This window comes from Talpa occidentalis, unplaced genomic scaffold (genome assembly GCF_014898055.3).
Source record: "Talpa occidentalis isolate TD23 unplaced genomic scaffold, MPIMG_talOcc4v2.1 talOcc4.2, whole genome shotgun sequence".
NCBI lineage: Eukaryota > Metazoa > Chordata > Mammalia > Eulipotyphla > Talpidae > Talpa > Talpa occidentalis.
In genome coordinates this window covers 108,889,796-108,916,066 of record NW_023602073.1, presented here as the reverse complement: position 1 = coordinate 108,916,066, position 26,271 = coordinate 108,889,796, and the positions used below count along the sequence as shown (strand labels likewise).

Here is a 26,271-nt window from a genome sequence, read left to right as displayed (position 1 = left end):
AGTGTGGTGGTCCTGTAGCTAGCTGGTGAGGAATTCTGGGAGTCCAGGTCCTATCTAAATTCATTCCTTAGTCAGCTGTGATTTGGTGCCACCTGGTGGCAATGGTTGTCTCCAACTTAAGTGTTGTTGGGGACAATTCAGAGCCCAGTCACACTGGATAACATCATTAATTCCACAACATCAAAGTCTGTTGGCCAGATTCTGAGATTCTTTTGAGAGAAAACTGAGTAACATAAACTTAACTTTTGCCTTCTCCATTTCTGAAACAAGGCTACCACGGGGCATTTTTTAAAAAATATTTAAAGGGCAAAGAACAAATTTAAAGCTTACTATTTGGAAAGTTATGGTTTTGGGTGGGAACACTATTAACACATAGTCTGTGAACCACCACCTATATCAAATAATCAGGGTTTGCGTTCTGAATCAGAATCTCTGAGGGTGAGGTCCAACAATCTGTATTTCTTATAAGCTCCCTAATAATTCTCACATACACTCATTATGCATACAAGAACTAGGGTGTAGGCCAGAGGTGCAGGGGGTAAGAGGATTCACCAGAGTCAGAGTGGGGAGCAGAACAGATGGATTTACTAAAATACACTGCTAAGGGTGAAACAGGTGCTGCACTATGTGTGAGTTGGCAACCTGGCCAGGGATCAAACTCAGGCTGCAGCAGTGTCAGTATGATAGTGTTGGGACTTTATCTCTATGCCTCCAGGGAGGCCCTCACATACACTCATTTTAGATCCACTGGAGTATATGACCTTCATGAACTTGCACTCCATTCCATAATCCCCATCCCCACATCCAGCATAGAACTTTAACTCCCACCTCTGAGCCCTAGCCCTGCTCTGTTTTCAAATAGAGGATAGGCAAGGAATTAGAGCCAGTTGCCAATTTTGCATTATTGTATTGTGATGAATGTATTATCAAGGGGTTTTATAGCACTTCTCAAGGATCCCTTGACTGTTTACAATACAGTAGCATTATATTTTTATTTTAGAGCCTTTGATTACTGCAGGTGTTTCTGGTTGGCTAGTAAAAACCTTGACTAGACTGAGACTAATTGAAATTCAAGCAGGAAAAAAAGAGGGAGGCCTGCAAAGGTGGAAAATTCCATCCAGAGAAAACCAACCCTATTGTTGCATTGACGCCATGAAATTTTAAATTTACAGTGGACAGTTAACTTTTATGGATGATTTGTTGATTATTTCTTGGTTAAATTTGTTGGCAAGCTGGGAAATCAACACTGCTGAGCTGCAAAGATGGAGTTTTGGGGTCAGGGTTTTCTTGACTTGTGGCCACCCGAGGCCATGTTGATCTTCACTGACATAATCAACCATCACCATAAGGAAGATTTATGGCAGAAAGAAGGCCTTAATTGGTCTACCACCTGTCTCTCTGCCCTTACCTGTTACCTCTGCCTTCCCAATGACTTTAGGGCTTTGTTTTTTCACTCAAAAGAGCTATTTATAGTTTTCCAAATATGGCCTGCAGTTTCCTGCCTCTGCAGCTGCCTGTACTTTCCTACTCAGAATGCCCTTCACCCAACCTTTTGGGGTCAGAATTCACTCAGCATTCCAGCAGGCTCCCAGGACAGCCCTTCTCCATGGAAACTTCTGGATATATTCTGGCTCTTTGCTCAGCCCCACTTTGGGCCTCTCCTCTGATGCCTCCCTCTGCTTCATACTGTTATTTCAAGGTTCATAATTGACCCTTCATGTAGATTGCAAACTGTGAGAACAAGGGCCTTGTTAATCCATTTTTTTTTTTTTTTTTTTTTTTTTAAATTTTTTTTTTTTTTTTTTATAGAGGCATGTTTTTATTTATTTATTTGTTTGTTTGTTCGTTCGTTTTGTTTATACATGCACTGGGTACAGTCAGAAGCGCGGGAGGGTGAGAGAATTCACCAGAGCCAGAGCGGGGAGCAGAGCAGGCAGAAGGACCGAAGTACACTGCTGAGGGGAGCAGCGGGCGGCAGGAGAGGTCTGCGCGCCATGTGGGACCCTCCTCCTGTGGCCGGGGAGCAGCCGGGGATCGAACCGGCGCCGCAGAGGTCGCCGGCAGCTTTGCAACCCAGCGCTCAACCGCTGCGCCACCGGGGAGGCCCCTGTTAATCCATTTCTTAATTTCCCCCAAAGACTCAAAGATTTTCAGTCATAGGGTTTCAGTAGATATTTGTTTAATTTTGAAAACTTTTGTCATATTAAAGGGCATCTTAGGGCCACCCTGGTGGCGCAGCAGTTGAGCACTAGGTTGCGAAGCTGCCCGCAGCCTCTGTAGTGCCAGTTCGATCCCCGGCTGCTCCCCGGCCAGCCACCGGAGGAGGGTCCCAAATGGCGCGCAGACCTCTCCTGCCGCCCACTGCTCCCCTCAGCAGGGAACTTCGGTCCTTCTGCCTGCTCTGCTCCCCGCTCTGGCTCTGGTGAATTCTCTCACCCTCCCGCGCTTCTGACTGTACCCAGTGCTTGTATAAATAATAAATAAATAAATAAATCTTGGGGGGGAAAAAAAAGGGCATCTTAGGGGCCTCCCTGGGGTGCAAGGGGTTAAGATGCAACCGATGAAGCTATCACCAGCCACTGCAGCATGAGTTCGATCCCCAGCCAGAGAGCTACCACATGGCATAGCAGACCTCTCCTGTCTCGCCTGCTGCTCCCCTCAGCACTGTATTTCTGCCAATCTGCCTGTTGTGCTCCCCACTCTATCTCTGGTGAATCCTCTCACCCACCACACCTCTGGCCTGTACCCCAGTTCTTGTATCCATAAATAAATAAATCTTTTTTTTTAAAAAAAGGGCATCTTAAAAAAGGTCTTACCTTGTCCTGTCACCTGCGTGAGTGCTCAATCCTATATTTAAGTACTAAATAGTTTCCCCCAACTCTCTATTCTTGATATGAGCCAAATTCTGTTACTGCAGAAACTCTCTGGGAAAACATGTCCACTAACTCCTGCCTCGTCTGGAGATCCCTTTGGCACTGAAATAATTTTCATACTTACCTAGTGCCACAGCTGAATAAATGCAGTCCACAAGTACAAAGTTTTCTTACTAAAAGCTAAGATTGCAAAAAGCATCTCATAAAGAATTTACTTGGCTATAGAAGCTGCACCTTTTGTGTCTTAATTTTTTAATATTTAAATATCAAATCATTGGACACTAACTTAGTGGTAATGTATTTTCTTGTATAAACCATTTGAGAATGTCAGTATCTCCTAGAAAGAGGATTCAAGAAACAGCAAATGTTTCATTCTTAGAGAATCACAACATAAGCACCTTTATGAGTCTCCCTCCAGCATGCCACTTATTTGTGCAGAGTCTAATACTTTGCTTTAAAATATTTTTAAACTTTTATTGGGGTAAAGTAGCTCTAACCTTCTTTAGTTTCTAATGTAAAATATCCAGAGAGAAGAAACAGGAAACGTGGATTGTTGAACTCCTCTGCACCCTTTCCCCTCATACTCACATACTTGGCACAAAGGGCAATTATTCCTCTTTGCTCCATGCTGATTATATAGGTCAGAAGGGTAATAAGGTCATTTATTTGAAGGATTTTCATCTGGTGTATTTCTAATATTCTTGCCCCACTCCTGGTTACTCAAATCAGTATCACACTGAGTCCAGCATCTCTCTCCCACCACTAAAGAAAATGATGAAACAAAGTAATTTGAGTCTGAACTTTCTGCTCCCAAATTTATCATCTTCCCAGAGCACAAGGGTTATATTGCTTTAGTTATTTAAACCAGTAATGGCTCAGTAATAACATTAGTCCTTTAAACCAGTGACGGCTCAGTAATAACTAGTATCATGTGTTTACTATTAACTCAATGGATAAACCTTTGAGGTATTGCATATTTTTTAAAAACCTTATTATTGAATTCAGAAATTGCTCTTGGCAGAATCTAGAAAATAAGGTACTATACCAATAAAAGTGACTGTTACAACATAATATATTATCAAGTTTCTTCTATATTAGATACAATATTAACCACAAAAAATGAAATCTTTGATTGGGATTTCCTTCCAAAAATATTTTCCTAGTACTTCCTTAGAGTCTCCATCACAGAGAAATGTTGAAGCTATTTTATAGATCAAGTGTGTTCAGTAAGTGTGCATGGCAAGGTAATATTTTTAAAATATAATGTATATTTTTATTCCCCTGGTATTTTCTCATTTCTGTTCTTTTGCTCCAAGCTAACACTTCCTTCTGGGTTTTTTGTCTTGGTAAAGGGATGAGATGGAACAGGAAGCTGAAATTACTCTCAAGCTTGAGTTTCTAGAATCTTAAGCCCCAGCAGGGAGATTTGAGCCATAGGCAAAATGTCCTGGGCAGAGGCAGGAGGATAGGGGGTTGGGGACAAGTTGGGGGTGCTGTGTGAGTTTTCCAGGAGTGGATGCGGTGGCATGACTGACCGGAGAGGACTCAACTATGGCCTGCGGCCACAAGCCAGAGCATATGGGCTAGCGTTGACTTTGTCCATGTGAATTTCAGTCATTCAGCATTAAAAACCTCGGCAATTTCACACAAAAATCTGAGGTTGGCTTCCTCTTGGTAATTAGCAGATTCGGTCAGACTGGGTTCAGTCCTTTCATTGAACCAAGTGGCTGCCTACTGTGGCTATGGATTGGAGGCCCTAGTTTGTCAGAGTCCCCACCCGTTCCTGTGTTACTCCAACACTGAAGCCAAGGTATTGCCAATCATCAACAGCACTGGTACTGCTGTTTTCCAGATGATAGAGGATGTACCTCTTTACCCAAGATTTTTTTCCATAAATCGGGAAAGAAAAGGTGAACTGAAAATGGTTTGTGTTGAAAGAAACGCTTTCTTTGTGGAAGTGAAGAATGTTCTCTTATGTGTTTAAGAAGCAAACCATCTGCTTCACTCATGACCTCTCCTTGTCTGCTCCCTGTAGGCATTTGCAGCACATCCTTCTGTTCTAGGCAGCCTTGCAAAGAGATGACCATGTCCCTGGTTGGGCATGGCAGAGCCACTGCCCCCAGGGCATGGTGAGCAGAATGATGGACAGCTCAGCAAGAATCCATGTGGGCAGATGCCCGGAGGACAGGGGCCCTGGAAACCCACCGGGGGTGGAGAGAGCTCCCAAAATATGGGGCTCAAAATTAGAAAGTAAATTATAAAAATGATTATTTTGTGCTGCACACACGAATGTATGAACTGAGATTTGCTTATACTACCTATGCTTGTGCACTCTCCTGGTTATTAAACTTGGGGCTCTAATGGCAGCAATGTACATACACATGCAACAGAGGCTGCTGGAACCCGTCCTGGAGAAAGCCAGCCAGACACACCTTTCCTTTCTGAACGTTAGGACTGTGGTTTAGGAATCATCACTGTTTTTAGAATTGTATGCTGGGAATTCCCCACCTCACCCCACCCCCACACCTCTCTGGGTGGTATTTGAACTTCAAGTAGTGTTCTATGTGTCTTCCACACAGCAGTGAGGCTGCTCGTATGAATCTTGTGCTTTTGCTGCAAAATTAGAAATGTTTTTCAAAACCATAACTGTTATGTGTCTGGGTTAGTTAGTTCAACAATTTGCCCATCTTGTTAATAATCAATAAAAATAGGGACTTCCCTGGTGGCACAAGAGGTTAAGTCACAGCATTATGAAACTGTCCGCAGCCACTGCAGCACGAGTTTGATCCCCAGCAGGCCAGGGAGCTACCTACATGGCACAGCAGACCTCTCCTGATGTGCCCACTGCTCCCCTCAGCAGTGTATTTCAGTCAATCTGCCTGATCTGCTTCCAACTCTGTCTATGGTGAATCCTCTTACCTCCCGCACCTCTAGCCTACACCCCAGCTCTTGTATGCATAAGTAAATAAATCTTTTTTAAACAATCATTAAAAATAACAGCTATCCTTTCTTGAACTAACTGTATGCCAAGCCACTGTGACAGTGCTACATATAACTGCCTCCTCTGTAACCACCCTGTAGGGTAGGGATGCCCTTTGCTGTGTGTAAGGAAATGAAAGTTACAGCTGCCTAAGATCTCAGTTTTATTTTATTTCATTATTATTTTTTTGTGTGTGTGGGTTAGCTCCCTGGCTAGGGATTGAACTCAGGCCATATGGTGATGGTGCTGAGACTTAACCCCAAAGTGGTGATGGTGCTGAGACTAGGCCACCAGGGAGGTCCCTAAGTTAGGTGATCTTTAGAATGAAAAAGGAAACAGACTCTTGAAATGACAAAGGTTTTTGCAGGTATCCTTGGAGTTATGCTGTACCACTGGAAGCCACCTTATCAGGTGAAAATTCATGTGGAACTCACTGCTTCCAGAATACCAGGACTGAGTCCAAGTTATCATGCTACTCTTTTTCTTACCTATGGTGATTTTAATTAAGTCCCCCCAAAGATGATGAAGTTCACACCTCCAAGTGCCTGTGAATGTGAACTTTTTTTGGAAATAGGATCTTTGCAAATGGTCACGGTGAGGTCATTAGAGTGAATCCTAATCCAGTCTGACTGGTGTCCTTATAAAGAGGAGCAATCTGGAGACAAAACCAGAGACACAGAGAGAACACACAGCAAGAACACCATCTACACGCTGAGGAATGCCTGAGGCTACCAAAAGCTGAGGGAGAGGCTGGGAGTAGATCTTCTCAGCCCCTTCAAAAGGAACCAGCCCAAACAACATCTTGATTTTGAACACCTACCCTCCAGAACTTTTGCGACCAGAAATTCCTGAAGTTTTTTTTTTTTTTTTTTAAAGATTTTATTTATGTATTTATACAAGTACTGAGTACAGTCAGAAGCGTGGGAGGGTGGGGTGAGAGAATTCACCAGAGCCAGAGCAGAACAGAACAGGCAGACCGACGGAAATACACTGCTGAGGGGAGCAGCGGCCGTGACAGGAGAGGTCTGTCACATCATGTGGGACCCTCACTGGCAGCCGGGGGTCGAACCGGTGCTACAGAGGCTGCAGGCAGCTTCGCAGCCCAGCACTCAACCGCTGAGCCACCAGGGGAGGCCCCAGAATTTCCTGAAGTTTTAAGACTTTCAGTTATTAGTACTTTGTACAGCAACCCTAGGAAAGGAAAATACCACTCAGCATGTAGAGTTTTTCAAAGAGGCGAGTCAGTTGTATGGGGTTGTCATGGTTCACTTCAGAGTCCTTCTACTGAGCAGGGCTGGCCCCAAGCCACTCAGGAAAGGCTGGTCTTGTCCCTGTGCAGCCGCCAGTGACCACCCACCGCTCCCATCTCAGCCCCCAGTGCAGTGGGCTGGACTGCTAATTTAAATGAAGACAACTATGTGAACCCCAAACTTGGTGTGTTTTATTCTTTGTTGGACTTTGATTTTTTTTTTTTTTTAACCTCTTTGACCCTTGGTAGTAATAATCTAGAAAGAGAACTCTGATACTGATCCAGAGGCCAGTACGCCTTGGGCAAAACACCCTTGTTTTTTTACCTCAATTTCCTTATTAGTGAATCAGGCAGCTGGAATCTACTATGTCTCAGGTCATGATTCTAAGGAAAGCCTTAAACATATACAGATAGTAGGTTGACATTTCTGAAGATTGAATGAATTCGGTAGTCAAGTGCTGTATTTACTTTGGGGCACTGTCTGAATTTCCTCTATTTTCTGTTTAAGCCTGTTTAAGTCCTATATGACTTCTAGCCACTCCTGGCAACTTTAGGTCATTAGGCCATAGTGATGGCTCTGTATTTCATCTCATCTGTAGCAGGGTAAAGGAACACTCAGTGTCGGAAAATATCTCACATTAACTAAAATTCTTTTTTTTAAAGGTTTATTTATTTATGCATACAAGAACTAGGGTACAGGCCAGAGGTGTAGGGGGTGAGAGGATTCACCAGAGACAGAATGGGGAACAGAACAGATTGACTGAAATACACTGCTGAGGAGAGCAGCGGGCAAGTCAGGAGAGTGTCTGCTGCACCATGTGGGTTGCTCCCTGGCCGGCCTGGGATCAAACTTGTGCTGCAGAAGCTGCGGAGAGCTTCATAGATTGTGTCTTTTTTTTTTTTTTTTTTTATACAAGCACTGGGTACAGTCAGAAGCGCGGGAGGGTGAGAGAATTCACCAGAGCCAGAGCGGGGAGCAGAGCAGGCAGAAGGACCGAAGTACACTGCTGAGGGGAGCAGCGGGCGGCAGGAGAGGTCTGCGCGCCATGTGGGACCCTCCTCCGGTGGCCGGGGAGCAGCCGGGGATCGAACCAGCACCGCAGAGGCTGCAGGCAGCTTCGCAACCCAGCGCTCAACCGCTGTGCCACCGGGGAGGCCCCATAGATTGTGTCTTAACCTCTTGTGCCACCAGGGAGGCCCCAACTAAAATTCTTAACCTTTAGAAACTTTAATTTCTAGTGAAAACTAAGAAGAAAGCAATTGGGAGCACTCATTTTATGGATTGGAAGATGTACAAATATATGTTGTAACTATTAGAAACATATTTTCTTGGGGCCTCCCTAGTGGTGCAGGGGTTAAAGTCTCCGCACTATCAAGCTATTACCAGCCACTACAACATGAGCTCGATCCCCTGCCAGGGAGCTAACCTACTTGGCTCAGCACACACCTCCTGTCTCGCCCACTGCTCCCCTCAGCAGTGTGTGTTAGTAGATCTGCCTGTTTTGCTCCCCGTTTTGTCTCTGTTGAATCCTCTCTCCCCCCACACCTCAGGCCTATATCCCAGTTCTTGGGGAAAATGTGTAAATAAAAATAAATCTTTAAAATAAAAAAATGGAAGCATATATTTTCTTATAAACAGTTTTTCTTTTTAAAGATTTATTTATTTATGCATACAAGGGCTGGGGTACAGGCCAAAGGTGTGGGGGGGTGGTGAGAGGATTCACCAGAGATAGAGCGGGAAACAGAACAGGGAGATGGACTGAAATACACTGCTGAGGGGAACAGCGGGTGAGACAGGAGAGGTCTGCTGCGCCATGTGGGTAGCTCCCTGGCCGGCCGGGATCAAACTTGTGCTGCAATGGCTGTGGACAGCTTCATAGGTTGTGTCTCAACCCCTGCATTACCAGGGAGTCCTTCATAGCACAGTTTTTCAATGAGGCACAAGATATGTTCATTTATAGATCCCAAATACTAATTATTCTCTATAATAATAAGAATCCAGGGGCCTTCCTTGGTAGCATAGGGGTTAAGTCTCAGCGATATCACCACTAGGACCTGAGTTTGATCCCCCTTCAGGGAGCTAACCCACACATGGCGCAGCAGACCTCTCCTGTCTGGTCTGCTGCTCCCCTCAGCAGTGTATTTCAGCAAAATCTGCCTGCTCTGCTCCCCACTCTGTCTCTGGTGAGTCCTCTCACCCCCGGCACCTCTGGCCTACACCCCAGTTCTCCTATGTAAAAAAAAAAAAGAATCCAGAAATCAAACTAATTTGGAAATAATCTAGATATTCAATGAATTGTCATCTTTTAACTTAGCAGAGCTTTAAGGGAGACTTGGGAAACTATTTAACAAGTGTTAAAAAGAAAGAACAGGTCCAAGTTGGGAGTCATCTATGTTAAGCTCCACCAAGACTTAATACCTAACAGATTACACTTTCAGCTCCTCCCAGAAATGGAATAATCCCAATTTAGTCAGTCCAGGATTTTCCAATCAGCATTAGTAAAGTTATCTGGCCTGAAACAATCCTTCCCATTCTTTTGCTAATAATTTTGTTCTGCTCTCTTCTTTGTTACAGAGCAATGTCAGGGGAAAACAGGGGTGATCTGTGTTGTGAGTTATTACCTGCATATTTTGGATGCTTAAAAACTGGGGACAAAACCCAAAAGCAAACATACAGAGAGAAATAAAGAAAATTTTATTTACAAGGGGAATGTGAAGAGGGAGAAGAGAAAGACAGAGATAGACAGAAAGAGAGGTTAATTGGCCTACTCTTCCTCCCAATAATGTTGTCTGAGCTGAGATACCAGGGTACAAGGCAAAGCAAGAGTAAGCTAAGCATGGCTGCTTGACTTGGCTCCTGGGTCCCAATGCCCTCTCCCCATCCAGGAAGTCAGGTTTTTAGCATGCTGAGAGTTATAGTCTTCAGTGCCTGTGATCTCATTGGTGGAGCAATATCACTACCGCTTGGGGGGTGGAGTTTTTTCAGGATGTCATTCACTGGCTCAAAGTTTGCTCCTTACTGTTCCTCTTACATCTAGACTATAAAAACCTTCCAAATATAACTATTGCTAAACATTCACTTAAGAATTCATATCCTATTTACATCTAGTTCTAAATATGTGCCCATTTTAATTCAAACAACAAACCTAGTTTTTATTGCCCACGATTTTCTTATATCAGATAAGCTTGAAAAACATTTTGATTTAGTTTCTATTATATTTCTGAGCTTGTAAATAACTTATATAAGCACTTACTATAAGCCAATTAAAGATGTTACAGGGCAAGATAAGGGGCCCTCTGGGGCCCCCAAACCTGCCTGCTCTAAATGGGTTCTACTATCTGCTGCATCAAGATAAAACATGCTCTAGTGCATATGACCTTCAAAGGAAAGGAACTTTAATAAAATTAGTGTGTGATAGAGAGAAGAGAAAGAATATAGTTAAAATAGTTTCCAATTAAACACCCAAAATTACCCATTCCTTTGCGGGTAAATGCCCAGCTAAATAGGGTTGGCCCAAGTCAGGACTGCTGAGACCCTAAAACTTGCCACAAGCCTAAGGCACCTTCTGATGGGGATCCATTGGAAAGAGACAGAAGAAGGTCTGGAAGGAAAAGAGGAAATTCAAAATACAAGTCAAGATAAATAAAGGCTGCCATTGTCAGCCTCCCCAGAGATAGAACAACATAACATATATGGGGAGACAGACACAGAGATCTTGCAGCTGTCATTTAAAATTGTAGCCACAAGTCAGATACAACATAAGACACACTGGTTTATGAAGCAACAGTTGCATCTGAAATTTTTCTTGTAAATGGAAAAAGTTGTTTATTTGCTCAGATGGCTAAATTCTTTTAGAAATATTTGTGAAGACACAAGAATTTTCATTAGTCTAATTCCCAAATAGGTCTATAACAGGGTGGCCCCCTGGGATAAGGGGAGGTTCCGTGTTCCCTGCACCACCCAAGGAAGGGGGAAGCTGGGCAGGGAGGAAGAGAAGCTGGAGAGGAGATTGGGAGAAGCTGGAGAATAAAAAGGAGACCTAGAGGAGGCACTTGGAGCACATGTGAAGAAGCTACGCTTGCTTCTCAGCCTTGGACTTTTACCAGGGACGTGAGTGACATGGAAGGAAACACTTTGGACAGAGACATGGGTGAGAGACCTGTGGGGAGGTTAACAATGGCAACTTTTTATCTTGATTTTGATTTTGCTCTTTTTCTTCCAGAATTGTCTGCCCACTTCTGTCCCTTTCCTGTGGGTCCCCATCAGGAGATGCCTTAGACTTGTGGAAAGGTTTCAGGCCTCTTTGGGTCTGCTTTGGGTCAACATTGTTTGGCTGGGCATTTATTCACAAGAGGATGGGTAGCTTGGGGTGTTTCATGTGAAAACTATTTTATCTATTCTTCCCCTTCTCTTTATTGAACACTAATTGTATTAAAGTCCCTTTGCATTGAAGGTCATATGCACTAGAATATGTTTTGTCTTGATGCAGCAGATGGCAGAACCCATTTAGAGTGGACAGGTTTGGTGTCCTAGGGTACATCCCACTCTGCTGGATAACAGTTCCTCCCCCCCTTTCTGATAAGAAATGTCTTAAATTTGCATTTCAAAAAATGACTCTAAGGTCCTAAGATTGGGGTAGAATTTTGCACTAAAAAGACAGACTATTTTTTCCTGGGGCCCGAATTTTAAAAATATCTGGGATGAATAGGGAGGTTTTAGGATGATAAAGATGGGTAGACTTTGAATTGTTCTAGAGCACACTTGTAAAGACTTGCTTGCTAAGACAAGGACAAAGAATTTGACTTGCAGACTGAATATGAGTCTGATCTGCCCACCTAACTATTTTTCCTTAAATATACTTTCATATTTGGGAGATTTCCAATTTAAGACTGGGAAAAAAAAAAAAAAGACTCTTTCTTCTAGAGAAGACTCTAGAACTTCAGGGTTTTAGGCAGTGTCTCTTTAAAAATCTCTATAAACCAGGGCCTCCCCTGGTGGCGCAGCGGTTGAAGGCTGGGTTGCGAGGCTGCCCGTAGCCTCTGCAGCGCCAGTTCTATCCCCCACCACCAGCGAGGTTCCCACCAAAAAAAAAAAACTCTATAAACCATTCAACCGTGGTCCTTTTCAGTCTGATCTTTCTATGGGTACCAACAGACATTCAGATTAAGGAGCTCTCCAAAATTTTCTATTTTAGAAGTTTTTCCAATTGAAATAGTCATTCAGCTGACCATAAGATCTTAATAATCCAAATAATGTCTCAAACCAATAAACAAAGAGTGCAGAGATCCAGAAAAATCACCCCCCTCCCCAAAAAAAAGAGATGGTAACTATGAGGGGCCCAGCTTTTTTTTTTAAAAAAAAAAAAACAAACAGCTGTTCCAAAGCAGGGAATAAGGTGCCCCTCACTCCCTACCCATTTGAACAGAATGGGTTCACCTATTTATATTCCCTAAACTAGGATCTGTGGCCTGTTCTGCAGCCTATCTAATGTGTCCAGGTACATGCATCTTCTGGTTACAAGATCAGAGAGACTGATGGTAAAAACCTGAAATTGAAAAAAGTAAAAATGCTCTACAGAATAGACACAAAAGGTGGTTTTGGGAACACAGGATTCAGATTCCCATCAATTTTTGACTGGCAGCTATGAGGCATCACATCACATTCCTGAATGGTGGAAACCAAAGAGGTCACCTAAAAGTCAAGCTGCTAAGGCACAAAACAAGACAAAGGGAAAAAACTTAATGTACATTAATAGCTTTAGATCTTGGGGTCAGGGCCTCAACCTCAGCGGTTGAGGGCTGGGTTGCGAAGCTGCCCGCGGCCTCTACAGCTCCGGTTTGATCCCTGCCTGCTGGCGAGGGTCCCACATGGCGCAGACCTCTCCTGCCGCCCGCTGCTCCCCTCAGCAGTGTACTTCTGTTCTTCTACCTGTTCTGCTCCCTGCTCTGGCTCTGGTAAATTCTCTCACCCTCCCACGCTTCTGACTGTACCCAGTGCTTGTATAAATAAATATATCTTTAAAAAAAGAAAAAACAAAACAAAACAAAAACAAAGATCTTGGGGTCAGTCTGATAACTAAGAGGGATGTGCCTCAAGATTGGGTGTTGTGTTTTGTGATAGTACACCTGTTACACAAAACTTTAAGGTTGTCAGGTGGGCCTAATGCCAATCTAATCCATCCTATGCCTAACTGTTCCTGTCATTAAGAGACTTCTTTGAGATGGTAAGTACTCTAACAGCTTTTGAGTACTTTGAAGAGCTTTGACTCATCTACACTAAACTCAGGAGATTCTGTCCTCCAGGATTTCCTTAGCAAGTCTTTATCCATGTTTCCCCCTCCATTATGACAGTGGCAAGGAAAACACAGAACTTCTCTGGGAGGAAAATACCAACCCAGTGTATCTATACTAAGGTTAAAAAGCCCTGAAAAACCAAAAATACACAGAACCAAGAGTCATTATGCTCCAAGAACTATTTTAACCAATAATTTTTGCTTGCGGATCTTAAATTTATTAGAGAGAAAATGTCACCACTTCTTATTTCCACTAAACACTGAAGATAGAGAACAAGGAAGTTGACATGGTTAACAATTTTTTTGCCTTCTTTTGTCATGTCATCAGATTTTGTCCATGGTGGCCTTCAGAAGGGGACACTATCCACCAATGTCATCCCACCTTTGTAACCAAATTGTGGGGGGTAATTTCCCTCTTCCCTCTGGTTCTTCTAGGCTAGCAAATGATCAGATCAGCAGATTGACAAGAGGAAAAGAACAAAATAAAGTTTAATAACACATATGCTTCTTATAGACATTAGAGAGACCCGTTAACACCAGTACAACTGAATAACTCACCAAAATGGCTTGCATCACTTCTTCAAATAACTTCAACTAAAGCAAAGGATGTTGGGATAGGGGGAGGTCAGTTATGGAGATTGCCAGGAAAGACACAGTAAACAAAGGTGTGACTATTAAACAGATTTAGGTTGATGATTTCTCTAGATTAGGTCTTTCAGGTACAGCAGGGATAAACCTTTGCAAATTAAGATTTTTCCCTTATATATGTAAATATTTCTTACAAAAGTGCAACCTCCACCCAGGTTTCTGAGCACCTTTTATTAAATGATCCTTATGCTAAAAAGACATTTTAGAGTGGCAAATGTTATTTTTCAAAAAGCTTATACTTCCAATTCAGGTCCATGGTCCACCCTGCCCTTTGGTCAAAGAGGGGTGTTTTAGTCCTTTGGCAGGAGTCAGAACTGTCATGGCTGTAATCCCCTTGCACGATCTCCCTCCCCGCCCCCCAAAGCCACAATGCTAATTAGGGGCAGCTATCTGCCAGGATGATTTTAAACCGTTTTTTTTTTTTTGTTGTTGTTGTTGTTGTTGTTAAGATTTATTTATTTATACAATAGCTGGGGTACAGCCCAGAGGCGCCAGAGGGCGAGGGAATTCACCAGAGACAGAGCTGGGAGCCAAATGACCAAAAACACTGCTGAGGGGAACAGCTGGCGAGACAGGAGAGGACTGCCGCACCATGTGGGTAACTTCCTGGTCGGCGGGAGTGGAACCAGCATTGCAGAGGCTGAGGACAGCTTCACAGAGCTGCGCTCAACCTGCTGTGCCACTGGAGAGGCCCCACGATGATTTTAAAAATCATTCCCCGTTTTCTCCTCTCAATTATCTAACTACCTAACACCTTTGTATTCATAAAAAGTGTATCTTCTCTCTTTCTAAAGCCTACATAGTATTTCTTAACGCTTTCCAAGTTCTCTCCAACTTTTTTACTGTCATGAACAATCCTACAGTGAACATACTTATTGATGTAGTCTGGTTGAGTATTTCTCCAGAATGGAATCCTAGATGTGAAATCACTGTATCTCAAGTTCATTTCTATGAAATGTTTCATTTAACAGAAAACATTTTAGGCAAGTCAAACAGGACTATACATATTATGTGTATAATATATAATAATTAATTATATATAATTAGTTAATATAAGACTAATATATACCATATATGCTAATATATAATATACACTAATATAACAGTATATACTAAAATAGTTATTTATACTATCATTTCAAGTCTTCTGATCCACAATTTAAAATAATTTCTTAAAATCCTGTCAATTACCAGAGCAGTATATGTCTTCCTTTTCTTTTTCAAAAGTGATGGGACTGCGCTTGCTGCTTATTTCCTGCCTGTCACTGCAGCTATGTGATCAGTGTGGGGACTCCTGATTACAGGCCCTTGGGCGCCCCTCTGGGTGTGGGGACGCTAGTGGCTGCAATGCCTCCAGCCAGCACTCGGGGCTCAAGAATGAGCTGCAGTTCAGATTGGCATTTGTTTTCTCAAGGGTTTGAAACTGAGTGGGAGGCAGCAATTTCACTCGCCCTAATATTTTTTTTTTCTTTGCAGAATCCTGTTGTGCAAGCCAGATACTCAGCTAAAATCAGATCCTAATGACTGTGTTGGGTGCTTAAAATCTCAAGCTGCTATAAATTATTAAACAGTTCTACACATAAGAAAAACTGCCCAACACACATGCTCTACAGCTTTTCCAAACTTTTTTTTTCACATTGGGTCATGGTGTGTCATTTTCCTATTCCTGATTCTAAAAGTTGGTACCCAGCCCCTCCTACCACCCAACACACAAGGGGTTAAACTAAAGCGTGAGATCCCAGTTTCCCCAAACAAAAGTCAGTTTTACAATTTCTTTAGCAAGGTGTGTCTCTCTGTGGGTTCTATTTAATAAAGTCAATATCTGCTCCCCTCTCTTTCCCCTTTTTCTGTTATGAGTATTCACAGAATCTGGATCTGCCAGCTACTTCTGTTTGAAGTTGAAGTCTTGGCAAAATTATATATCCAGCAGGCAAGAAGTAAAGTGGAAATGTCTCACAAGTAACAGTGAAATCTGTTGTGTTGTTTTAAGATTTAACTACTGAAAAAAAAGTCCTACTAAATATTGTCTTGGCAACTATAGATATATTTTAGCCACGATAAAAACCTTTAAAAACCTTTTTTTAATTTAACAATTAAAAAACATCTGAAACCTAATATCTGTCTGCCTGCCACCCTTAGTTATATACATAGACATTGTGTGTATCCACTATATATGTGCTGTATACCTTATTCTATTAAATGTAGTGCAATTTTCCATTTGAGTATTTACAGTTAGTGTTTCATGTGAGTCCTTTTTCTGGCCAACTAGCTAATATCCCATCCCTGCTCTGCTTTTTACTCTGGTAGATTCGAAAATGAGTCTAGATCAGTTGCAGCAGCTCTAATTTGAAATATTGAAAAACGTACTTCAAATTAAGCGATTTCCAATCAAATAGACCTCTAAAACATATGTTGTTATTTTATTCAGGTCTTTGTATACATCCTTATGAACCATGAACAGTGACTCCTACTGACTTACAGCTGTATTGGGCAGGAATTGTGTTTCTCCTAACTTGTTCTTCTCTCCATCTGTTTATTCATATTTTCTCATAAAGCATTATTTTTATCCAAAACACCTTCAGAACTATTTTTTTTAAAAGACTCCAAAATACAACTAAAATACAACTATCCCCAATGCATTTTTCATCTTCCCCTTCCTCATTAAAAAATACAAGAAACTCATTTAAAGGTACAAAATCACTTGAATACAGGGAGTTTCCTTTCATAGATAACAATGGCTTCCATTTATATCAGATAATAACTTATTTGGAATGGCTTACTTTTTTTCTGTAGATCCCATTGTGCAAGTTAAGACACATAATTGACAATCATACACAAGGTCAGTTTGTAATTTCCTAAGAGAAATGTTTTGAAAATCAGCTTTGTCAGTTAAGCATGCTGCTTGCCTCAGGTGCCATTTATTATTATATTTGACAAAATGTTTGGTTTTTAAACATGAAAATAGACATGTTAATTTCTATTGTTTCATTTCATTTCTTCTTAAATACTCGAATTGTTACAGTGAGCCTTGGACTAAAGATATATCCCTTTACAATAAACATTTCAACCAGTCCTCTTTGTAAAAATTTAACAAGGTCATTTTACATTTTTAAATCACTTCAGCAAAGTGCTTTTAAAATGCAAAGTGAGTTGAACTGCTCTCAACTCTTCCTAACTTTTCTACTGGGAAATCCTAGAAAACTGAGCGAATGAAACACAATTTATACTTTTAAAATTCTAATTATAACTGTCACATTAAATTGAAGGCTAAAACTTGCTGTATCTGTTAACTAAGGCAAGTGATGTACAGTATCTTACGTGTTATTTAATGTGCAAGAGTAAAAGTCAAGTTCCCGGCAGAAATCGAAAAGCCTCCATTCTGTCTCCTGGGAATGTATAAATTAACCATTTTCCCCCCAAGCGATCCTCCTCCTTTCCTCCCTCCGCCCTATTTTAAATGTAGATAGAGTGACTCAAGTCTTTTGAATTTGAAGGGCTGCTATCTCGGCAGCCATTCTTTTCATCATCCTGTTTTGAATGACACTGAGCACGTATGGATTCTTTTATTAAAGCACAACCCCCCCCCCCTCCTGGATGCGAGGCTGGATTCTCCCGGAGGCTGGCAATTTTTGCATAGCAATTAGTACTGACTTCTTAAAATCAGCTTTCCAAATACAGTTCGAGAACGTTCCAAGTAGTGCTTCCAAGGTCCTAGATAGCCCTGTGCCTTTTGGTTTTACACTCGAAAAGGGAAGGACCCTGCAAAACTGCTGAAATCCCGAATTGGAGTAGTTTGTAGGAAGCTATGGCAATCTAAAACTATACGTTAATTCAAACCCTCCCAGCGCCTGGGCAGCGAGGAGCCAGCATATGCCTCCTTTTTAAAATCTATTCTACCTATTCACTGACCGCGCGGGGCTGGGCCACATGGTCCGCCCTGGCAGCCAGTCAGCTGTGAGCAGCAGATGGGATCATTTGCATTTTTCTTTTTATACTTTCTTAAGATCGGCAAAGTAAAGAATTTTAAAAAGATTGCATTCCCATTATTTGCCTGAAACGCAAGAGAGTTTTAACTGTTGGCTCTCCTGACCCCCCACACACCACCTCCTTAAGCCCCTGGGACTTGAGAAAAACACCCCTGGGGCAGGTTTCATATTTTATCAACTTGTAGTCTACAGTGACGAGTTAGAAGAAGGAATCGACCTTTACTGAGTTGGTGACTCGAGTTTTCTCTATTTTAAGCGCTGCGCGCAAATATCCCGTGGGTTTCTCTCGGGCATGTGGGTCAGCGAGCGCGCGCGCTTCCGAATGTCGAGCTTCTGCAGCCTCAAACCTCCAAACTTCGAGTTGCAAGTAGAAGGCAGATTTCAGCCCAGGCGCACAACAGAGGGCGGCCACCCCGCCGGGGGAGTGGCCAGCGCCAGCGTTTCCCAGCGCCCGGGTCGCTCTCCCGCGGCCCGCCCGGCTCCATGGCCGGGCCGGAGGGGCCACCCCGGCCCCGCGCGCCCCCATGTCTTTGTACCGAGTTCGCCTCCGAGCGGCCGCCCGCGGCAGGGAGGGGGTGGCCAGGGTCACGGCCGACGCGGCCAAAATGCGGGCGCCGGGGGAGGAGACGCCCGCGCGCCGCCGTCCCTCGCAGAAAAAAGTAGAAAAAGAGGCTTTTCAGGTCCAACTCCTCGGCCCTGCAAAAGCACGTTTCCGAGAAACGCCTCGCTCGAGGAGCGCACGCCGGGGCCGGGGGGCTCCGCGGGCCGGCGCTGCCCCGCGCGCCGTGGGTGCGCGGCCGCCGCCCCCGCCCGGCCAGCGGCGCGGGCCCACGTGGAGCGGCGCGGCGCCGGGGGAGCGCGCCGGGCCGCCCGGGTCCCCGGAGCGCGCGCCCCAGCTCCCCGCCGCGGCCGTTCACGCCCGAGCGCCGCTGCCGGTCCCGCGTGTGCCCCGCTGAGGGGGAGGGGCGGGCGGGGGTGGGGGCGGAGGGGTTGTGGTTCCACTGCAGCGGGGGCTCTTGTGTCCTTGTGCGGAAATGACACACTGAGTCCCGTCACGTCACGCGAGAGCGCAGCGCACGGACACACACAAAGAGAGGGGAAAATACACGGCGCCCGCCCGCCGCCCCCAGCCACTCCCCGGGCCGCCCCGGCCAGGCCCTCCGCGCGCGGCCCCCACTCCCCGGCCCCGCGCCGCCCCCCCTCCCCACGTGGCGCCCAAACTCGGCGCGGGCCCGCTCTGCAAAGTACAGAACTCGTGTCCCAGGTAAGTGCGGGGCGGATCCAGCCGGCCGCGCGGTGGCGGCGGCGCCGGCGGCTCCGGGGCAGACAGACGGACGGGAGAGAGGCTGCAACATCCATGCCGGGGTGGGGGCGGGCGCAGGGGAGGGGACGCGGAGGGGGGCTGCTTGGAGCGCACCCGCCGGGAGGAGCGCCCACCTCCGCGCAGGGCCGGGCCGCCGGAGCGGGCGCCCGGCGCCCACGGGCTCGCCGCGCCCATTGTGCCGCGCGCCCCTTTGTGCCCGCTCGGAACGCCGCGGCTCCATGGCGTTCCGGGGAGCACGCGCGCCGCGCGGGGCGGGGGGGACGCGGAGTGGAACGGTCCGCGCCGCCGCCTCCGCTCGCCCCACTCGCGCGGCGCGCCGGCCCCGCACCCCCGCCGGGTGCCGCGATGGAGCGGTCGGGGCCGCCGGAAGGCTCCGCGGAGCCCGCGGGGGGCTCGGAGCTCGCAGCTCGCGCTCGGCCGGGCTGCGGCGGGGGACGGAGGGGCGAGTGGAAGGGGCTGTCGGGGCAGGGGCAGGGGGCGGGGACTGGAGGGAGATGCCGAGCGCCGGGGCGCCGGAGGCCCGAGGCACCTCCGCTCGGGGGACGCTGCCTCCCGAGGCTGCAAATGGGGCGAGGAAGGCCCGCGGCGCTGGCGGCCCCGGCCGGGAGCGGGCAGGGACGGGCCCCGCCGCCAGGGGGAGCAGCGCCGCCGCCTCGGCCGTCCACGGCGCGGTTCGCGGTTCTCGCTGCCCGGGAGCTGGAGGCGGGCCCGGCGCCCTGGGTGTGCACCCGAGCTGGCGCGCGGCCTTCCTGGCCGCCGCGGGGCCGCAGCCTGGGGCGCTCGCCGCGCCTCGTGACCGCCCCTGGCCGCGCGCTGTGGCCAACGTGATTTCCCACGCGGACTTGGCCCTCGGCGTGGCGGGGAGGCGGGCCTCGTGTGCCGAGAGGGATCGTCCTGAGCGGGGTGATTTTTCTGAGGGAAAAGTTGGATGGCTCAGGTGGCCTGACTGGGTGAATTTGAAAACTCCCCGGGGCTACCCGGGCAAGCATTGGCGGGACAGTCGGGATAAGCACTTCAGAGTCGGAAAGGCTGGACTTCGCCTTCTAGAAGTAACTTGTGAACGTTGAATGCGCTGTCGGGCTACACACGAGCGGGCCAGAAACTGGCTGCTGGAAACTGAGGCAAGGGAATGAACTCGGCCTCAGCTACCGGAGTTTAAGGGGGGCGGGGGGGTGGAAGAGATTCGTTTGTTTTCCACAGCCCCCCCCAGTCCTCACTCTCAGTTTTTCTGTTGTTTTGCTTTTTAACCACGCACCCCTGGTTTCGCGTTTCATAACGCCAAACATTTCCTTCACCCTCAGTACTGACTTTTGTCAAGATTTTGTATCTTCAGCTTTTTGTGTTTTTTTTTTTAAGATTTATTTATTTATACAAGCACTGGGTACAGTCAGAAGCGCGGGAGGGTGAGAGAATTCACCAGAGCCAGAGCGGGGAGCAGAGCAGGCAGAAGGACCGAAGTACACTGCTGAGGGGAGCAGCGGGCGGCAGGAGAGGTCTGCGCGCCATGTGGGAACCCTCCTCCGGTGGTCGGGAGCAGCCGGGGATCGAACCGGTGCTGCAGAGGCTGCGGGCAGCTTCGCAACCCAGCACTCGACCGCTGCGCCACCGGGGAGGCCCCTGTATCTTCTGTTTTAATCCCCAGCCACTAACCCAGTGTCTGATAACTTAGTAGGTGCTCGATAAATGCTTGCTAAATGAATGGCGAACTCTTGGATTCCTGAAGAAAGGTGGGGTGAGCGCAGCCTCTTCCCGCTAGTGGTGTGCATGGCCCTTGAAACGAAATTCCTGGATAAAACTGGAGCCCTTAAAATCGCGCATAAAAATTACTGCCGTGGAGTGTGGGTTTTATCAGAGAGGCCATCTTCTCATTTAAATAATTTAGCAGAACAGTTTTATAAATCCTTCCCTACCCGCAGACCAAGCGTGAGTAACACTAGATCAATCAGAACTTAGCGGAAAAGAAATTAGTATTCCAAAATATGCAACATCGACACATCTTTCCCCCTTGATCACCTCTTGATTCATAAATATCCTTTATGTGAGCAAAGGAAAAGCAGGATGCCTAATTAGGAAGAGGAAAATTGGAATCAACTCTCACAGGGGTTTGATTGGAAATTTCATCTCCTTGCAGGGATGTCCCTTTTTAAAACATGTCTAGAAAGCTGAAGCAAGAAGGAGAGAAACAGCCTGCCTTTTCTTTCTTTTTTTTTTTTTTTTTTTTTTTTTTTTTTCATTCATTTATTTATTTATTTATTTATTTGTGGGACCCTCGCCGCCGGTGGCCGGGGATGGAACTGGTGCTGCAGAGGCTGCGGGCAGCCTCGCAACCCAGCGCTCAACCGCTGCGCCACCAGGGGAGGCCCAAACAGCCTACTTTTATGAATTGTATTGATGCTGTGATAAAACATTTTGGGGGAATGCATGCCTCATTTTTTTACAGGGCAGGGAGAGGTGGACCACCCTGTTACAATTTTATAATGTAGAAACACATGAAGTTTGCTAGCCAACCAGCGGAAATAATTTGGAGATTGGGTGTGGCTTTTTTCCCCCTGACACTTGTGATGACAAATGGTGGGTTATGTTTGTTACCCTTATTCATTGTGTCCATATCAGTCAAGGTCAATGTTGAAAAATTATTTCTAGAATTAATCTTTGGGGTGTTGCAACCTCTCTATATGCTCCTTTTGATGGTAGTGACAGCCGTATATACAGGAATTATCTTTCATTGAACTGTATAACACTCCCAGAAAGTAAATTTTACTGTGATAGCTTTAAAAAGTAATTAAGTTACAAAAACTCACATGCTCCTCAAAGGGGTATTTGATAAGCCTTGTGAGCATCCCCTTCATGTCCCTATTTCTTGCTCCCTCCAGAGTGGGCAGTTGTGCTTCTCCTCCTCTGATGCTCCACTCCCTCTTGCAAATCGTTATTTCAGCCCAGCACCCTTGTGGCTTATGGAACTAGCTGCCACATGTGACCTGCTCACTCCAAGCTGAGGGTGCTCCAGACCCGTGTCAGGCCTTCATCGAGTTAAATAGGAGAAGGGGCTGTTGCACCCACTGGTGGTGAATGCCCGATCTGGTAGTGTCTGAATGATTGGACTTTATAAGCTGTTGTTTTAGAGCTAAGTTTTTCTCACCTGGTAAGGGCCTTCCCCCACTGTTGTGTTGTGTGTTTTTTTTTTTTTTTTTTAAGATTTAATTTATTTATGCATGCAAGAGCTGGGGTGTGAGCGAGGGGTGGGGAGAGGGCTCACCAGAGACAGAGTGGGGAGCAGAAGAGGCAGACTGACTGAAAAACACCTCTGAGGGGAGCAGCAGGCAGGACTGGAGAGGCCTGCTGTGCCACCTGGGTTAGCTCCCTGGCCGCCTCCGCCTCCCTCCCCCCCACCCCCCATCAAACTCTGCCTTTAGCTTCATAGTGCTGAGTCTTAACCCCTTGCGCCACCAGGGAGACCCTCCCTTCCCCAACCCTTAAACCACCTTGAAACATGTCTATTTGAAGTCAGACCTCTTAATTTTTTGTTTTCTAGTAACAGCCACCTTCTTGTATGATTTTTGGCTATTACTGACCGAAGGGCATTGATCGCTCAATCGAGTAAATCACTTACTGGTCTTTTATTGTATCCAGGGTGCCATTGGTTGAGTGAGAAGCTAGCTAGTAAAGCCAAGGATCAGGTTGGGGGACGAGGAGGGTAAGTTACACCAGGCAATGCCCAGCTCCAGCTAGCCAATGTGGTCACAAGACAGTACAATTGAAAAAATGGAACGTACAGAGGAAATTCAGCATCTGCCGCCTAGGAAAATCAGTTACGATTGTCTAGCCCTGTGGGTGCTGCTGGGATGTGCTGTCCCTCCTTTCCCCGGCGACCTCAGTTTCTGGATGCCAAGTTAAAGTTATACTCAGTCTACTATTGCTGCCTGAGGAGGTGGCCCTGTAGGTGACTAGGGAGTGCTTAGTAACAGAGTGAGCCCCTTAGTTGAGGAAGACACCACATTCAGGAAACAGTGTCCAGAGGGGAAGCTGCCAGGTCGTGGGCAGGCCAGGGGTGCATGGTTGTGCTTTGCTACATGCCGAAGACGAGGTTGTGCTCTGACTGAATAAGGAAGCAGCGACAATTACAGCTTTGGAAACTCTGGGGAAAATTGCCCTGGTTTTGTCAAGACTGGAATTTTTCGAAACGTATTTGCAGATGTGCCTAAAAATAAAAACAAATTGCAAACATGTCCTGCAAGTCCCACGGGCAAGATGCCACTGCCAAGAGGGCTGAGTTCCGAGAGCCCTGAGGCTCCTGGTCCTTCTGGTAGAGGCGGACCCCGCAAGAAGGATGGCATGGGAACATTCTTCCTGTCCTTAGGGAAAGCTTTTCATTTGATTTCACCCACTTCCAGTTTGTTTCTTTCATTTGAAAGAAAATTTACTAAGCGGTTTTTAAAAAATATTCTCTATTAAAATGCACTTTAAAAATCTTTGAAGAAAATTTTTGGGCCTCCCCGGTGGCTCAGGCCGTTGAGCGCAGCGCTGTGAAGCTGTCCGCAGCCTCTGCAGTGCTGGGTTCCATCCCCGCCGGCCGTGGAGCAACCCCTGTCTCACCCACTGCTCCTCTCAGCAGTGTATTTTATAATAGGTTAACATTTATGGAGTGCTACGTGCCAGGCAGTTTCTGTGTAGATTTCACAAAACTCTTGAGTTGAGGTGGTGTGTTCATCTCTGTTACAGAATCAAGGCTTGGATGGGTGAGCAGCTTGCCCTGTATTAGAAGCCAAACCTAGGTGGAGCCAGGGTTTTTACCCTGTTCTACCCAATTCTGAAGCTTAGTGGGAATTACAATTCTTCGAGATCGGCTACATCAGATCAGCTTCATTAGTTATCCCTCCTTGGTTGTTAGGGGACCCACTTGGCCTACTGACTTGGTGCAAGTGATTTGTTCCTCACCTGCAGTGGGTGCTACTGGGAAAAGAAAAGCAAAGCTGGACATGGCCATGTCCTACCATATCCCACTTGGTTGCAGCTCTTCTTGGAAGACTGGAGTGAGGCCATTACTCAGAATCCATCACGCTCTTTTTTTTTTTTTTTTTTTTTTTTTTAAGATTTACTTATTTATGCGTACAAAAGCTGGAGTACAGGCCAGAGGTGTGGGGGTGAGAGGATTCACCAGAGACAGAGTGGGGAACAGAACAGGCAGACTGACTGAAATACACTGCTGAGGGGAGCAGTGGGCGAGTCAGGAGAGGCCTGCTGCGCCATGTTAGCTCCCGGAGAGCTTCATAGGCTGCATCTTAACCCTTTGCGTCACCAGGGAGGCACCATCCCACTCCTTTCTCCTGCCTCTCCAGCTCCCACTAACTCTCCCCCCCAACCCTCTCTCCCACCTTCCCAAGAGAAGTACCAACTGCTGGCAACCCTGGCACTTTCTTTCTGCAAAATAGAGGGCTCTTGTGAGGATTGTGTGTGTTAACATGTTAAAAAAAAAAAAAAAACAATCAGGGAACCAGCACTACATGAATGTTAGCTACTGACCTTTTTGTTTTATTTTGAAAATCAATGTGACTAGCACTAAGGTATCACAAAATTAAATCATGTGGCATGGCAATTGTGAAAAGGATGAAGTAAGGTTTCGGTTTTAAACTTTTTAAATCCTGGAGTATGTCTTATTCACACCATCTTTAAAATGGTCTAAGCTCAGTTGCTCTCCTTACCTTTGTGGGTGGTGGTTCTGCCCAGCCATCCTACCCAGGGGGTGTCAGTCACATTCCTACTGTGGGGCTCACGTTCTCTGGGAGACTTTCTGGTAGTGAGAGTTGCCTCACTTCATACATCTGTGAGCAGGACTTGAAAGGTGGGGAGGATTTGCCCGCAAGTGGTCCTAGGGGCCTGGCCTCCCTGACCTGCATCTCAGCCCAGTGGTCAGTTTTAAGTTAGTAGATGTTTCCGATTTAGTAGCTGCAGAACCCTGAGTCAGCTGACTGGGATTTGAACCTCGAGGTTTCAGGAAGCCCGAGTACTTCCCATTTCGGGGCCTACTGCTTGTCCTGTGTTAGTGTGGACCAGCCACAAAACTGGCTCCTCTGATTAGCCTGCACTGCTCTCGGATGAGTCTGGCCTGGCTTCACTCAGCAGCTGCTGATTCCGTTGCAAGAACTTGATAGAGAGGCACCCGGGGTTACTCCTAGCCACTGTGGGCAGCACTGAAGAACTTTTCCTTTGGAAACCCATGGGACCCTCAGGGAAGAGTCCAGACCCCATGAGGGCCAGGGACTTTGCCCAGGAATCTCCATAGCAGGTGCGCCTCTCCCCCCCCCCCCCCACCTCACATTGCTGTGTCATCTTGCATCTCATCCCTTTAGTGAGAATTTCCTTTATTACTGCCTTTTAACCAGTCACCACACTCCCTTTTCCTGTGGCCTGACGTCTTCTCAGCTCCCTAGATTGCCTTACCCTCTCTTCCCTCACTGCTTCCTGCTGCTTCGCTCTGGAGCCAGGGCCATGGGAGCCGGCCTCCATGTGCCCAGTTTGGCTCAGTTTGGTCCAGTTGAGAGGAGTCAGAGAAGGAGGGCTTCAGGTCAGACAGACCCTCAGACACAAGCAAACATGAAGAAGGGACTACAAGCAGCAGGCATGTCATCCACGGGACCCAGAGCCAGTGAGGGGGCGTCTGCTCTAGTGAATTGCTCATCTTTCTCACCAGCTCATTACTTCCCCCAGCCAGCCACAAAACCTGCTAAGTCACCGGGCCTTAGTGCTCAGCATGGATCCAGAAATCTTGCTCTGGGGTTGTGTGTTTTTTCTCCCCTCGAATTTGATTCCTTTTGAAAAACATTTCAAGTGTCAGGCAAATAAATGGATAGATTCTCTGATGTACCCACTGGGAAATGACATTTCCTTAGCGTTCAAAGTCGATCACATGTAGTTTTGTAA

The 26,271-nt window shown here is 46.3% G+C and overlaps 2 protein-coding genes across 2 annotated transcripts in view; both read left to right on the top strand.

Moving 5' to 3' along the window:
• The window catches only part of PDSS2 (decaprenyl diphosphate synthase subunit 2), a 251,369-nt gene extending 235,299 nt beyond the window's left edge, over positions 1-16,070 (top strand). The window contains exon 8 of the mRNA XM_054699075.1: positions 15,520-16,070. Coding sequence (XP_054555050.1) covers positions 15,520-15,564 — 45 coding nt within the window. The 3' untranslated portion in view covers positions 15,565-16,070. The remainder of the gene's footprint in view (positions 1-15,519) is intronic.
• Positions 16,071-19,214: 3,144 nt separating this feature from the next.
• BEND3 (BEN domain containing 3) overlaps positions 19,215-26,271 on the top strand; it is a 35,926-nt gene continuing 28,869 nt past the window's right edge. Inside the window, exon 1 of the mRNA XM_037520172.2 lies at positions 19,215-19,293. The gene's annotated coding sequence lies outside the window, so the exon portion shown is untranslated. The remainder of the gene's footprint in view (positions 19,294-26,271) is intronic.